The sequence below is a fragment of the Taudactylus pleione genome, unplaced genomic scaffold, assembly GCF_031769625.1.
Source record: "Taudactylus pleione unplaced genomic scaffold, aTauple2 ptg000179l, whole genome shotgun sequence".
NCBI classification, from domain to species: Eukaryota; Metazoa; Chordata; class Amphibia; order Anura; family Myobatrachidae; genus Taudactylus; species Taudactylus pleione.
Window position 1 is genome coordinate 12,782,117 of NW_028284581.1, and position 15,350 is coordinate 12,797,466.

General features: G+C 44.6%; 1 protein-coding gene across 1 annotated transcript in view; it reads right to left on the reverse strand.

Moving 5' to 3' along the window:
- Window positions 1-15,350, reverse strand: part of LOC148519915 (cytidine monophosphate-N-acetylneuraminic acid hydroxylase-like) — a 220,226-nt gene that overhangs the window by 94,821 nt on the left and 110,055 nt on the right. The window contains exon 3 of the mRNA XM_088475875.1: window positions 7,597-7,688. Within this exon, the coding sequence (XP_088332001.1) occupies window positions 7,597-7,688 (92 nt within the window). The remainder of the gene's footprint in view (window positions 1-7,596; window positions 7,689-15,350) is intronic.

Here is a 15,350-nt window from a genome sequence, read left to right on the forward strand (position 1 = left end):
GTAAAAAATTGGAATTACTTTATAATAGCAGCAAATGTGAAAATTGGCAGACAATATCAATCCTATGTAAAGATCAATATGTATTCACCCATGTCCAAGTGGAACACATAGGAGCTTGTAATTAGAGAGGATTAAAGTCCCGTTAGGTCAGCTAGTCAGCAGCTGTATAGGATTATTGATGTCCCGGTATATATCCCCAGCTTTCTCCCAATAAATAACTAAGGTATTTCTGGTCCGATCTTTACCTTGTTCAAGCTGCGACTTGTGCTCCAAACAGATTGGCTGATGACAGGTGTATAGTCACGCTCTTTGACTGCCTTACTCAGGCTGCGGTTGGTAATCTCCGGGCAGTGATAGTTTTAGAAACACTGTCTCCTCCAGTAATTAAGCAGCACATGCTCTGTGGCTCAGGTGGATGAGCACAGATTTACTAACCAAATGGTCACTGGTTCAATTCCAAGTTAGGACACATATAATTAATTAATTTATTTATTTATTAAAGTTACAAATATTTTTTATATATTTATCTCTGTGTTAGTTCAATATTATATTGCTCTCAATAATCATCCTAAAATAATAAAAAAGGAAAAAGAAAAAGAAAAGAAAATTACTGCTTGAACACCTAAGGTCCTCAAATTTCAACCTTTAATGTTCACTAATATATTTTATCCAAAATCACATGAACAAATCTCTATGGCACAGTTGCCAAATGCAAGCCTAGCATCCAAGAATCCCCAGTTCAAAACCCAGGGGGATCGCACTACCATTAATCCATTGTTTTTATTGTTATAATTGGTCTTGATATTATTAAACATAAATAAAATATAAAATGTTAAATGAAAATAATCCATACATTGTTAAGATCCAACCCAAAACTATATCTAAAAAGATATTCATCCACCCAACATATATTGTGAGTTAAGGATATATTTGCACCCTACTTCACTACATATATACTCCCATAAAGAGTGACATGCGACTTAGTCTACTAACACCCTAATCCATCCCAAATGCCCGTTAGTCCATCCCAATACCCCTAATTCTATAAGTGAAAATGCACCAAGGTACAAAACTCCCCAAATGTATTCATCATAAATGATTCATTTCTATATTTTCATTCAGACCCTTTTTGGTTAATGTCCCCAGGGTAAAAATCCAGTAGGCTTCTCTAGTACAAAGATGGTCAAATCTATCTCCTACTCTAGCCGTTGGTAAAACACTCTCTATACCTTGCAGTGATAAAACCTTAACATCAGCCCCATGTTTGGATACCACATGACTGGAAACACTGTGTAGGGGATTTTTCTTTATAATGTTCCTTCTATGTTCTAAAAATCTTGTGTTAAGACTTCGTGTTGTTCTCTCCACATACTGTGTTCTGCAAATACAGGTAATGAGGTATATTATGTATATTGATTGACAATTAATAAAAATAACAATTGGATATGTGGCACTAATGTAGAGGAAGAAAACTTTTCACTCTCATGACTCACAAAGTCACATGTGATACACTGGCATCCATTAGGTTTTGTTGTCAACCAGCCCGAACCTGATCTGTGATCCCTGTATTATCACCCTGTTGCACAAAAAAACTTGGGGCTAAATGATTCTTCAGGCTCTTAGCTTTTTTAGAAATAACCACAGGTTTCTCCTTAAGACAAGGGGCCAGGACTTTATCCATCTTTAGAGTGAAAAAATTCTTATTTACAATCCTCCTGATTTGATCAGAACACACATTAAATCTTGAAATAAAGGATAGTTCAAACTGATGATCTTTATCTTTAGCTTTTTTCCTTTTTGAGCTTTCTCCCTCCAATAACCTTTCTCTCTGATAAGCTTTGACCTCCATAAAAGCCTCTTTAAGAACGTCTTCTGAATAGCCCTGCTCTCGAAAGGCTATTGTTAATTCATTGGCCTGTACATAGTAATCTCCTATACATGAACAGTTGCATTTAAGGTGCAAATACTGGCCTTTTGGAATGTTATTCTTCCATTTAAAAAAATGGCAGCTCTTAAGAGTGCAAAAAATTATTACAATCTACCTCTTTTTTATACGTTTTTGCATGAATGCACCCTTCATTGATCGAGAGGGCAATATCCAAGAAATTCATGTGTTGAGGGTGTGCAGTGTAAGTAAAAGTCAAACCAAAAGTATTTGAATTAAGGTGAGAAATGAAAGAAGATACCAATTCAAGACCCCCTCTCCAAAGAATAAATAAATCATCAATATGTCTGCCATAAAGCACCAAGTTCGCCCCATATGGACCTCCCCAAATTGTTCTTCGAAGAGGCCCATATATAGATTGGCAACCCTGTGTTAACAGGTCAGGCCTTAGAGGAAGAGGCCATGGAGTTTCTATGGAAAGTCTCTAAAGGTTGATGAACCAATGGCATCTGGGCCAAGCAGGGGCTATCAATATTACTCTTCTGCCCTCCTGCTTGAATTTCCTGATGGCCCTTGGGAGAAGGGAAAACGGAGGAAACAAGTATGCTAGCTTGAAGTTCCAATTCACTGCTAGAGCATCCACAAAGTTAGCTGCGGGATCCCTGGTTCTGGACCCATACCTAGGGACCCTGTAATTGCGGCCTTAGGCCATGAGGTCTACCTCTGGTAGTCCCCACCTGTCCACAAGGCTCTGGAATACTTGTGGATGAAGAGCCCAATCTCCAGCATGTATTTCCTGCCGACTTAGGAAGTCCACTTCCCGGTTGAGGACTCCAGTTATGAACACTGCCGAGACTGCTGGGAGATGATATTCTGCCCAGACCAGAATGTTTAATACTTGTGCCATGGCAACTTGACTTTGCGTGCCTCCCCGATGGTTGAGGTAGGCTACTGCGGTGGCATTGTTGGACTGTACCTGGACAGACATGCCCTTCAGTACATCGAGTGCTCTGAACACTGCACGTAGTTTCAGGATGTTTATGGACAGGAGACTTTCCCTGGTCAGCCATCTTCCCTGAAATGTGTACCAACCTGTCACTGCACCCCATCCTCAGAGGCTGGCATTGGTAGTGAGGAGCACCCAATCTGGAATCCAGAATGGGCATCCCCTGCTCAGATGAAACGTCTGCAACCACCATGAGAGGGACAGCTCTGGAGAAAGAAAGAACATCTGTGACTTTGGTACTCCCCAGTCCAGCAGGAGAGGATTAGTCATTGCACATTGCAGAGGTCTGGAGTGGAACTGAGCATATTCCATCATATCGAAGGTGGACACCATGGAATCCAAACCTGCATCGCTGAGTGAACAGGCACTGACTGGTTGTGGAGAAACCTGTGAATCCACAACTGAAGTGCCACAATCTTGTCTTCTGGCAGATATATCCTTTATATAATAGGTCTGTGCGGATATTTATCTATCACTATTTAGATATATCCTCTGCGCCAGATAATCTAAGCATGCACCATCTGTTGTACTGGAAGAAGCAATGACTTCTTCCAATTTATGATCCAGCCGTGTTTGTGTAGACAGACAATTGTCAGTCTTAGATGATGCTGCAGCACCTGTGGAGATTGTGCCAATATTAGGAGATCATCCAGGTATGGCAGTATTCTGACTCCCTGGTGCCTGAAGCAGGCCATCATTACTGCCATTATCTTGGAAAACACTGTTGACAAACCAAAAGGCAGCGCCTGAAATTGGAAATGTTCTTGCAAAACCGCAAACCGCAGAAACCATTGGTTGGACGGTGTAATTGGCACATGCAGATATGCATCTTGAATGTCCAAGGACACCATAAAAAAGAATTTCTGTGGGGGACTTCTCCAGAAAGTAAGGGCATACCCCTGAGAGACCACCTCCCCAACCAAGGCATCTGTTGTCGTGAGATGCCAGGTGTCTGAAAACTGAAGAAGTCAGCCTCCTACCCTGGGATCCCCAAGGTGGAGGCCCGTCCCATGAGGCCGCGGGTTTATCGTCTGACCTGGAAGCCGGATGTCTGTTTGGCCAAGGTTTCTTAGATTGCGGTCTTTACAAGAACTGTTTCTAGAGGGAGGCTGACCCCTTACTTTTCATTGTGGCCAAAATGCTTGAAAGGGCGACTGCCTATGTCTAGGAGTACTGTAGATGTTAAAGGCAGACCAGCCACCTTAGAGGCTGCTACTGTAGCTACAATTTTATCCAATTTTATCAAATTCTGTGCCAAACGGAATGCCTCCTGTAAACGGAAGGGATTCCAGGGCCCTTAACCATAGAGCTCTGCAAGCCACAACTGAGGCAGCTGAAGCCTTAGAGGACAGAATACTGGCGTTCTATGCTGCCTCTCCTAGATAGGAGGCACCCTCCTTAATATAGGAGATAATTGTCAGCTGTTCTCTGGAAGCCTCTGGAATTGTATTTTTCAGTGCCTTTGTCCATTCCTCAATGGCCTTAGAAACCCAGGCCATAGCCATGCCCGGGTGGGTAACAGCTCCTGACAGAGAAAAGACCGCCTTGAGAGGCATCAAGTCTCCTATCTGTGGAATCCTTAAGGGAGGATGCAGATGGTATGGGCAATGTGGCGCTCCTGACCAGATGTGCCACATGCGCGTTTACCATTGGTGGAACTTCCCACTTAGTGCACTCGTCTGGTGGTAGGTGGTATAAGGCTGTAATCTTCTTTGTAACATGGAATCATCTATCTGGAGAACTCCATGCTTCTCCCTTAAGTTCAGAGAGGTGCTCAGGTTTGGGATATTTAGCTTTTACCACTTTCTGGCATTTAAACACTGGAGCCTTTCTTAGTTCTGGCTCCTCATTATCTATGTTTAGCACAGCTTTGACTGCCCAAATCAAGGAGGAGACATCCGCTGTTCAAAAATGGTCCTCCTCCCCTGAAAGAGACTCTTGATAGATAGGAGCCCTGTATATCCTCCCACTCATCAGAAGATGCACCAGAGTTTACAGGCTGGGCGGAGTGATAGGAAGAAGCCGACCGCCTTCGGGTTTTAAGATGTACCAGCCTAGATGCTTGCAGCGCTTGCTGAAATGCAGCAGGGGATGAAGTCATACTCTGACCTGAGTGGGCATAAACGTCCATCTAGGATGGATGCATAGACATAGTAGGTTGCAGCTGCTGAGGGTACCCCATAGTAGGGGCGGGCCTAGGAGAAGGTAACTGGTCTACAACATGTGCCATGATCTGGGAAAAGGAAGCCCAAAGGAGCTGGTAGATTTGACTAATGTGGTGACTCCTTATAACAGTGACCACATAATGCATTCTGCATAAATCCTGAGGGGATAACCCTACTCTACAGGCCATGCATGACACCAGCGCAGGGGCTTCAGCCCTCTGCTATTCAATTTCTTTAGACATAACATTATCCATAATGTTCTGCAAAGTAATACACAATGTAACAATGTTTCACACCCACAATAACCCACACACTTATAGCAGAGGGTTTCTGAGGCGAAACAGCAGTGACAGCTATAACTGACAGTCATTCAGGAATAAAAAGGCAGTATAACACACAGCAGATTTCACAAGTCACATGCAATGCAAATAATATGTAAAATATATATGCAATAAGCTCTTAGTCAACAACGAAGAGCACACAAGGCTAAGTAGGTTATGGACCTCTGTATAACCTGGCCACCTAAGGAGAGACTGGTGCACAGGGAGACTGACCAAACCTCCTGAGATTGCAGCCACTAGAGCACCTGAGAGTGGTCTCTCTCGCTGTCTCATATACAGGGAGACTGGGTGGGGGAGGGGCCGCTGAGGAGAACGTACCTCCACTCTGCTGTATGGATCCACCCGGCACACGGACATATCATGGCTGCCACCGTTATAACTCCCGGCTGTCAGGATCCCTCATGTCCCGGTGGTCTAGTGGGGGAGGCAGTTCACCTGGCTCCTTACTACAGCATCTCACGGCAGGTCTCCACTGCCTGAGGCATGGACTGTCACATGGTTCCCCCTTGTCAGCAGCCGTGGGGATCCACCTTACCTGTATCCCTGATGTTTCCTGTTGCAGTCCTGGGATCAGCGTCACTCTGCTGACCCCCGTCGAAATTACCAGTTCCCACACTGGTGTTGCAGCGCTGGTGGGGGTAGATGGAGCAGCAGCATGGGCATCCATCCGCCTAGTGCTACTTAATCGTAATAATAATAATAATAATAATAAAAAAAAAAAAAACTTGCTTGGGACTGCTGAGGCAGTCCCCTGTTCAGTACGGTACACTCCTGCACACCAAACAAAAAACTAAATGCCTGTAGCCAGGGGCGGGGTATATATGAAGGAGGACCCAGTGCATCCTGGGAGCTAGAGCTTTTAACTGTTTGGTGCCTGGATCACTCCAACCACATACCCCAAGGTAACTTCTGTGGAACCTATGGACCCTGAAGAAACTAGAGATGAGCAGTGTGGATTTGACTCAGTTCTTTCTGACAACTTATCGCAAGTTCGGATCTGAAAACTAGTGAAAACGTTATCTTTCATGGACGTCTTGGATCTCTCGTGGCAGAAAGCTGAAGCTTTTGCCTAATTTTCAGATCTGAGCAAACAGAGTCAAATCCAAAGCTCTCATCTATAATAAAAACATCATCCAATATCATATTTTATGCACAATACAAAACACTTTGGACCTGAGGCAAAACATAATATAAAAAAATTAGCATAAACCCCAATCTGTCTAGCATAGAAATGGAAAAAGTTTGGTCTCTGTTGTTATGGAAAAAATAAATCATGAAAACTCACAGAAATACAATAATAAAAATGGAATAGAATAAAATAATTAGATGCCACCATTTCTCTGGAGAATACAGAATATATATAATACATTTACAAAAGATATTGAATTAAAATACATGGTACTTTTTAAGACCTGTGCACAGACACAGGGCCTGATTCAGAGCCGGACGCTATTTGCGCTCGCTCGTTCAGAAAAAGGGTCCGGATATTTAAATTGAGCGCTCGCTCTTTGCGGTCTGTTGACGCCTCTATGTCTGAGCGAGTGAACGAAACATGCGCTCGCTATTTTGTAAAGACGCCCCCTGGCCGCTCACATCCTACGCAATCTCCGCTATTTATTAGATTAATCGAGTACATCGAAAGGCATCTGAACTGCTCGCAGTGCTTGTGGTAGGATTTTCCTACCGCAATCATGCGAACAATTCAGGCTAAGAGACAACCAAGTGACGTGGCCGATGACGCTGCTTCGTTAATTATGCACACCCTTAAAACGCCCGTTTTGACAGCTTGGCATGCCTGCGTTCGGTTCACCACTCCCCGTTTTCAAGCACCTTACCCTGTTACCACCCACAAACGCCTCATCCTGTCCCTCAAATTAGCAGGCACTCGCTATTTTGCGAGCGCTCGATTTGCGACCGCACTGACTGGTTGGCGAATGCGCATTACGACCCATACGCATGCGCAGATGTGCGAACAACGCTCGGAGCGAACGAGCGGCCGCTTGCAAGCGGCTCTGAATCAGGCCCACAGATCAATAATGTTGTATCCAACAGCAACTTATCAAAGATTGCTTTCATTGTAAGAACAGTTAAAGAAAATTGACATAATGTAGTTGGTTGCTGTAGTTTCGTAGTTACCTGTACACAAAGTTTTACAAATTTTGTTGAATTAAATAGCAGTAATCTTTATTTTTTTTTTACCTAGTTCATCTTGACAGAAGCTATCTGGTGGGTTGACATATTTCATGGTGCTGACATCCAGTTTCCAGTTGTGTTTGGTGCAACGTACAGTCCTAATGTCAGAGACTCAAATTAATTATTGCTCACAGAAATGGAAAAAAATTAAATAAGATTAACAGTTTTGAAAGTTCTAAAAACCTTATTTGTATATTTATTTATTTATTCAATTAAACTTTATGATAATAAAAGAAATCCACAGTTTGCGCAAACACACCCAGATTGCAACCTATGGTAACACAAGTGAGCTTCCACTATTCTCAACAATTAAAAGAATGCTGCACCCAATCAGGTTTTTTTCTCACGAACTGGACCTTATATGAATAACTGATATACACTATGGGGCATATTTATTTGGATGTGAGAATAGCAAAATAAAAACGCACCTGCGATGTTTTGCCTGCAGGTGCAGGTTTTTTGCCATTCAATTAGGTGCGTGGTTTTTTTTTTTTCCACACCAGGAGGTTTTTATTCTCGCACCTCCAGAGCAAGTGTGATTTTTCCTAAAATTGTTAATTTTAGGAAAAATCAGCGAGACTTGCTCTGGCACCCCCATGGCACTCCCCATTGGGACTAATTAAGCAATTGGAAGTTTCCAATTAGCTTAATTAGTCCTTAATTGCTTACCTTCTGCAGCGCTGTCTTCTGCATCCAGCGTCTGTCAGTGTGTTTGGTATTTGTAAGTGTGTATGAGTGAGTGTGTGTGTGTGTGTGTGTGTATATGAGTGTGTGTGTGTGACCCCCCACTGCCAATGTGCCCCCAGTGTCCATGTGACCCCGGAATGGGCGCTGGGAGAACTACATCTCTCAGCAGCCCTTGCCCCTCCCACCAGCCCCTGGAGCCTCCGAGGAGACCCCGGGACTCCCAGCGGCCCCCTCTCCAGTAAGAAGAGAGGGGAAGCCATCGGGAGCCGCAGAGACCACCGGAGACCCCCGGCCAGGTAGATGAATAATTAAAAAAAATATATATTTACGTGGCGCAGGGTTTTCAGAGCTGAAAACCCAGCAAACACTTTTTGCATCGAATACCGCGGGTATCGGGAGCGCGCATACCCACGGTATTCCTAAATCGGGCGCGAGGGACGCAAGGTTTTTTCCTCGATAAACCTCATGTCCAATTGTATATACCCCTATATGGGGTGTTAATTAAACACATTTTGGGGTGTTATAAATCTGGATATACAAACTGTGGGATTTTTACCTAAGTGTGATATACCGTTAGTAATTGAGTGTACCAGTGTGTTTTATATAGAATCCATACAATATCAAAGCTACTAGCGTAGAGCTGGACACCCCGTCCTAGATCTCTATAATGTGGTAAGGGCCTATTCATCTTACTTATAAAGATGTTATATTTCTTAACTTTAACTAGGTGTCTCTAGTCTAGTACATACAGTAGCTGGGAAATCCATTGTCCAAAAATAGGGGTGTGATATGTATTACCGGTGGGCGCATGGCCGGCGGTCCAATTCCCGACAGCGCTGGAAATCCCGATCGTCCTATAGGTATCAACTAACCTAACCCCCCTAACCCTCCTTAGGGGTGCCTAACCCTAACCTCCCCCCCTGTTCCTAACCCTAACCCCCCCTCTAAGTGCCTAAACTTAACCCCCACTTCCCTGGCTTTCCAAACCCTAAGTCCCCTGGGGGGTGTCTAACCCTAACCTCCCCCCGGGGGTGCCTAACCCTAACCCTCCCTCCCCCTAGCCTAACCCTAACCCTAAGTCCACCCCGGGAGCCCTAAACCTAACCCTCCCCCCCCAGCAGTTGTCAGCTGCGGCGCCCGGCATCCGCTCGATCGGGATGCCGGGCACCAGTTTCCAGACATCAGGCAAATTACAGGCATCTACATTTATACGCCTGTCATTTGTCCCTAGTCGGGATAAAGCAGTCTGGAAGCCCGCGATCAGCATTTAGACCGTCGGGTTCCAGACTACATCCCAAATAAAGGAATGCTAATAAACTCTCCTGTAATTAAGTTGAAAGAAAAAATTATTATTTAGTTGGCATGATTTTCAGTTTTCAACAAACAAATTGCATTCTCTTTACTTTGCCCTTGGGAATTAAACATGTATTAAATAGTGTGATCATGGGACCTCTCAGTGTGTTATACAATGGGAAGAACTTGGTGTTGTAATCGCTGCTTCTACCATGATCTGGGAGGACATGTTATCTTCGCTCCCGAAGTAATTGCTCCATCTGGAGAAGCTTGCAATTTGGAGACCCCAGTATACGTATCAACAATATATGACAAGGCTACACAACAAAGCTGAAATACTCCCCCCGGACAACAAACTAACAGTGGCAAACATTGAATCAAGAACAAGAGCCACATAATCATCCATAGACACACGACATTCTCAACATACAGTATTGATGAGGAAAATGAGGATTACATCAATTTAGCTAGACTCACTAGAAAGAGGTTTCCACAATACAATAAGGGCAAATCTTTTACACAACAACACTGCAAACAAAAGGAAACTACAAGAACTAGGAAAGGATGTAGAGAGGAGCATAGGATCTCCCAAAAGAAACACAAACAGAAGACAAACACAAATTATTATTATTATTATCCTTTATATGGCGCAACAAGTGTTCCGCAGTGCCTTACAGAGTACCTAAACTAATAAGTGAACAAGAAACTAGTAACTTACAGTCCATTACAGTGCAGGACAAGGACATGGTTTATATACATTGCTGCAATTGAGATTAAAACACTCACAATAAGCAGCAGGGAGATAGCAGTCAAGTGTTAGGTGCCCTTGTGGGGAGTAAGGAGTAGAAGAAAGTATAAGGAGAAGAACATGAGGGAAGAGGTTCCTGCTTGTGAGAGCTTACATTCTAAAGGGGGAGGGGAAAACAGACAGGTGTGACACAGATGGGGTAGATAGGGAGGAAAGAGCATGAAGTGGGTTAGGATGAGTATAAGTGGTATATTGGCCGCGCAGACTAGTTATAATGATTACAAAAATATGTTATAAAAAACATTTATTGGCAAATCTAATATGTAATATAAAAATGTAATATCACAAATAATATATATAAAAACTATAATTGGCAGCTGCCCCCTAGTTATTTATTTAAATTATTCCTGCAAACATGAGCGCCATCCATTGCCACTAGTTTATACCCTTTTGAACATGGGTTAGGATGAGAGCTGGAAGGCCTTGATGAAGTAGTGGGTCTTGAGAACCCGTTTGAAGATTTGTAGAGAGGTGGAGAGTCTGATAGGGAGAGGGAGAGTTTTCCAAAGGTAGGGAGCAGCACAGGCAAAATCTTGTAGGCGGGAGTGTGAGAAAGTAATAAGTTGGCAAGGGAGTCAGCATGCATTTGTTGAGCAAAATGGATGGACGGGAGTGTGAAGGGAGAGGAGGTCAGAGATGGAAGAGGGAGAGGATTGGGTGAGGGCTTTGTAGGCGAGTGTAAGAACCTTCAATTGGCATCTGAAGGAGAAGGGGAGCCAGTGTGGGCCTTGAAGGGGAGGGGAAACAGATGTAGAACTTTTGGAGAGGAAGATGAGCCGAGCAGCAACATTGAGGACTGATTGTAGTGGAGAGAGGTGGGAGACTGGGAGGCCAACTAGTAGAAGGTTACAGTACTTCAATCTGGAGATGACCAGCGAGTAGAAGAGGGTTTTAGTAGCATCCAAGGTGAGGAAGGGTCTAATCATGGAAATATTTTTGAGATGGAAATGGCAGGACTGCGAGAGGTGCTGAATGTGTGGTTTAAAGGAGAGGGAGGAGTCTAGGATGACTCCAAGACAGTGCACTTTAGCGCTAGAGGAGATAGTTGTGCCATCAATAGATAAATATAATTGTGGGAAGTGAGGTAATGGAAGAGGATAGGAATATGATCAGCTCAGTCTTAGACATGTTAAGTTTAAGAAAGTGCTGGGACATCCATGATGAGATAGCAGAGAGACAGTTGGAGATACGGGTGAGGAGAGAGGGGAAGAGGTCAGGGGTGGAAAGGTAGATTTGAGTACAGTATCATCAGCATAGAGAGGATATTGGAGGTCAAAATAGTTGATGAGCTCACCTATAGAGGACATATATAGGGAGAACAGGAGAGTTCCAAGAACGGAACCTTGGAGAATGCCTACTGTTAGTGGAAGTGGGGGGGAATAGGAGTCATGAGAGGAGACAGAGAAGAAATGATCAGAGAGGTAGGTGGACAGCCAGGAGTGGGCAGTGCCACGTAGATCAAGAGAGTGAAGGATTTGCAGAAGGAGAGGGTGGTCTACAGTGTCAACTGCAGTAGAGAGGTCAGGGAGAATTAGCAGAGTAGTGGCCCTTGGATTTGGCAACAATGAGGTCATTGCATACTTTCGTGCCGGCAGTTTCAGTGGAATGGAGAGAATGGAAGTCAGATTGAAATGAATCAAGGAGGGAGTGGGAGGAAAGAAAGGTGGTAAGGCAGTTGTAAACAATATGCTCAAGGAGTTTAGAAGCAAAAGGGAGAAGAGAGAGATGGGTCAGTAGTTGGAATGTATGTTATGATCAAGGATAGGTATTTTAAGAATGAGGGAGACAAGAGCATGTTTGAATACAGAAGGGACAGTGCCAAATGATAGGGAGAGATTGAGGAGGTGGGTAAGATGGGAACAGGCAGAAGGAGACAGGTAACAGATGAGATGGGAAAGCATAGGGTCATAGGGGGAGGTGAAAGGAGGGAAGGACTGGATGAGATCCAAGACTTCCTCTCCAGAAACAGGGGAGATGGATGTCAGAGTTGGTGAGACAGATGGGGAGGGGTGGTCAGGGGAAGGAGGGGCAGGAGTGCTGAGGGTCTGATGGGATATGATGTCCTCACGTATGGAGTCAATTTTAGATGTAAGGTAGAAGCACAGTCAAGGGTAGAGAGCGAGGAAAGTAGGCAAGGAGGGGAAGGGCAGATGAGACGCCAGAGGTTTGAGGACTGGGAGGAGATGAGGAATGCAAATGGAATCTTCAACCTCAGTGCCACACAACAGTGAAACAAGACCACATTACTTAACAAGGGCCTGAAATTTGCACCCCACATATGCCTAAACAAATTTGAGATCTACCCGGACATACACAGGTTCACTAGGAAATTGGAACTTCACAAGTACCTCACAAACACAAAATTAGCACAATATAAACCCAAAGACAAACATGATATCTATAAACACTCAAACATTAACCCCAAATCACACTTCTATCCACAACATATGAGAGGACACCTAATAGATACATTTGAAAAATTGGTTACTAATGAAATAGACAACTAGAAACCAAACACACCCCGAGACAAATCACAAAAGCAGAGAAAGAAGCTAACAAGAACTAAGGAACAACACATAACTTATAATTAAACCAGCTAACAAAAGAGGTGGCATAGTCCTCCTCAACAAACAAGACTATATAATAGAAGCAAGAAGATGCCTTGGTGACACCAACACATACAAAATAATACCACATGACCCTACACAGGACTAACAATGTACACAAAGACAACTCCTAAAGGAAGGACTAGACAAAGGTATTATCTCTAAAAAAAAGAATATGAATTCATTGACAACAAACATCCAGTTATACCAGTCTTCTACTACCTTCTATAAATAAGAACAATACCCAACCACCTGGAAGATAATATCAGGCTTTAACTTAAACACATCCACCTTGTCACATTACATCGATTCATTCCTTCTACCCTATGTCAAGTCAAAGAGATCACACATTACAAGGTCCTACAGACATACTCAAAGCATTGCAACATATCAAATGCAAAGATGATTACTGTCTGTGCACAAGTGACATTACATTGCTATATACAGTCATAAATAATGAACAAGGAATTGAAGCCACAAACACTATTTGCAAACAGACAGATCAAAGACATCTGAACAATCTCATTGCATCATACAGAGCATCAGTGTCAGGGCTCTGCCGGGGATCAGCGCAGCCTTACCTCCTCGCCGGCTTCCTTTGATCTCCCGGGCAGTCGGGCAGCTGGCGCGGCGGCTGAGAGGACGCTGAGCATTCTCCCCGTGCGTAGGGGACTGCGGGCGGTCCGGTGTCTGGACTCGAGGTTCCCGGCATGGGCGCCGCCATGTCAGTCGGCCCATGTGACTGTACTTCTGGCCTGGGATAGGTGAGCGTCAGCTGATTGCTGTGCACCTATCAAAGTGTTCTGTGGGGTATATAGCCTGCTTCCACCTTTCTGCAAACTGCCTGAACAACGGTTGTCTCCTAGTCCCTAGTTGAGTTCCGGTCCAGGTTCCTGGCATTCTATTTTCTCTACAGTGTGTTCCATCTCTACCTGTGTGCCAAGACGTTACTGTGATCCCTGTGCAACAGTGTGTTACCATCTGCCTGTGTGCTAAACGTGTCTCTAGTGAACTTCTTGCAACAGTGTATTACCATCTGCCTGTGTGCTAAACGTGTCTCTAGTGAACCTTGTGCAACAGTGAATTACCATCTGCCTGTGTGCTAAAACGTGTCTCTAGTGAACCTTGTGCAACAGTGAATTACCATCTGCCTGTGAGCTAAACGTGTCTCTAGTGAACTTCATGCAACAGTGTATTACCATCTGCCTGTGTGCTAAACAAGTCTCTAGTGAACCAGGTGCAACAGTTAATTACCAGCTGCCTATGTGCTAATGAGCCTCTAGTGAACTTCATACAACAGTGAATTACCATATCTGCCTGTGTGTTAAACGTGTCACTAGTGAACTTTGTGCTACAGTATTGCCAGACTTCTTTACGTTGTTTGTGGATCACTCCACAGTGCCTTAAACCTTAGGCATCTCTTATTAGGGCCACGGTTAGTTGTGTCTCCAATTCCCACTGAGCTCGGGTACCTGGTCAAAGGACCGCGACCTGCTCACAGGGTGCAGCTAAGCCCAAATCCCGATTGGAGGGGTCACTGGCGAACACCATCCTGTGGGTTAGACTCCGCACCATTGCCCAGGTCTCGTCAACACTCGAGAGCTTTGGATGAGGAGAACATATATCCAGGCCCCTCGCCTTCGTTTCCTCCCGCAACCCGAACCCAGAGTTTCCACTCCCCCAGCGCCAAGCGTTACAGTTTGTTCAGGCCGCACAATGGAAGCCGCTGGGTCCCAAGGTACAGGGTCCCTTCAGGACCTGGCCTCTCGGATGGATAACCAGGAGGCAGCCCAACAGCAAGTGGCCCAGTACCTGCAGGAGCTCTCTAGACAGCTGGTCTCGATCCAAACTACATTGGCATCTATTCTCCCGATTCCACCATCTGCAGCCGCTGCACCCCCTCCACCTGTTTTGCCTCAAGGGGCTTCGGGATCTAAATCTCGTCTCCAGTTGGCAACCCCGGAAAGATTTGATGGTAATCCCAGGCGGTGCCGAGGGTTTATTAACCAATGCGAGATCCAATTTGAATGTCTCCCCCAGAATTTCCCCACCTCTCGAGCAAAGGTGGCATATGTTATTTCCCTGTTGACCGGGGCTGCTCTGGACTGGGTCTCTCCCCTGAGGGAACGAGCTGACCCCATTGTGTTAAATTATGAAGGATTTGTTTCAGCATTTAAAAGGATTTTTGACGAACCAGGCCGCTCCGCTTCAGCCTCATCCGATTTGCTTCGTGTGCGCCAGGGGACCCGATCTGTTGGTCAGTATGTAGTTCAGTTTCAAACCCTGGCATCTGAGCTAAAGTGGAACGAGGAAGCTCTCAAGGTATCCTTCCTCCATGGACTATCAGAAAGGATGAAGGACGAGTT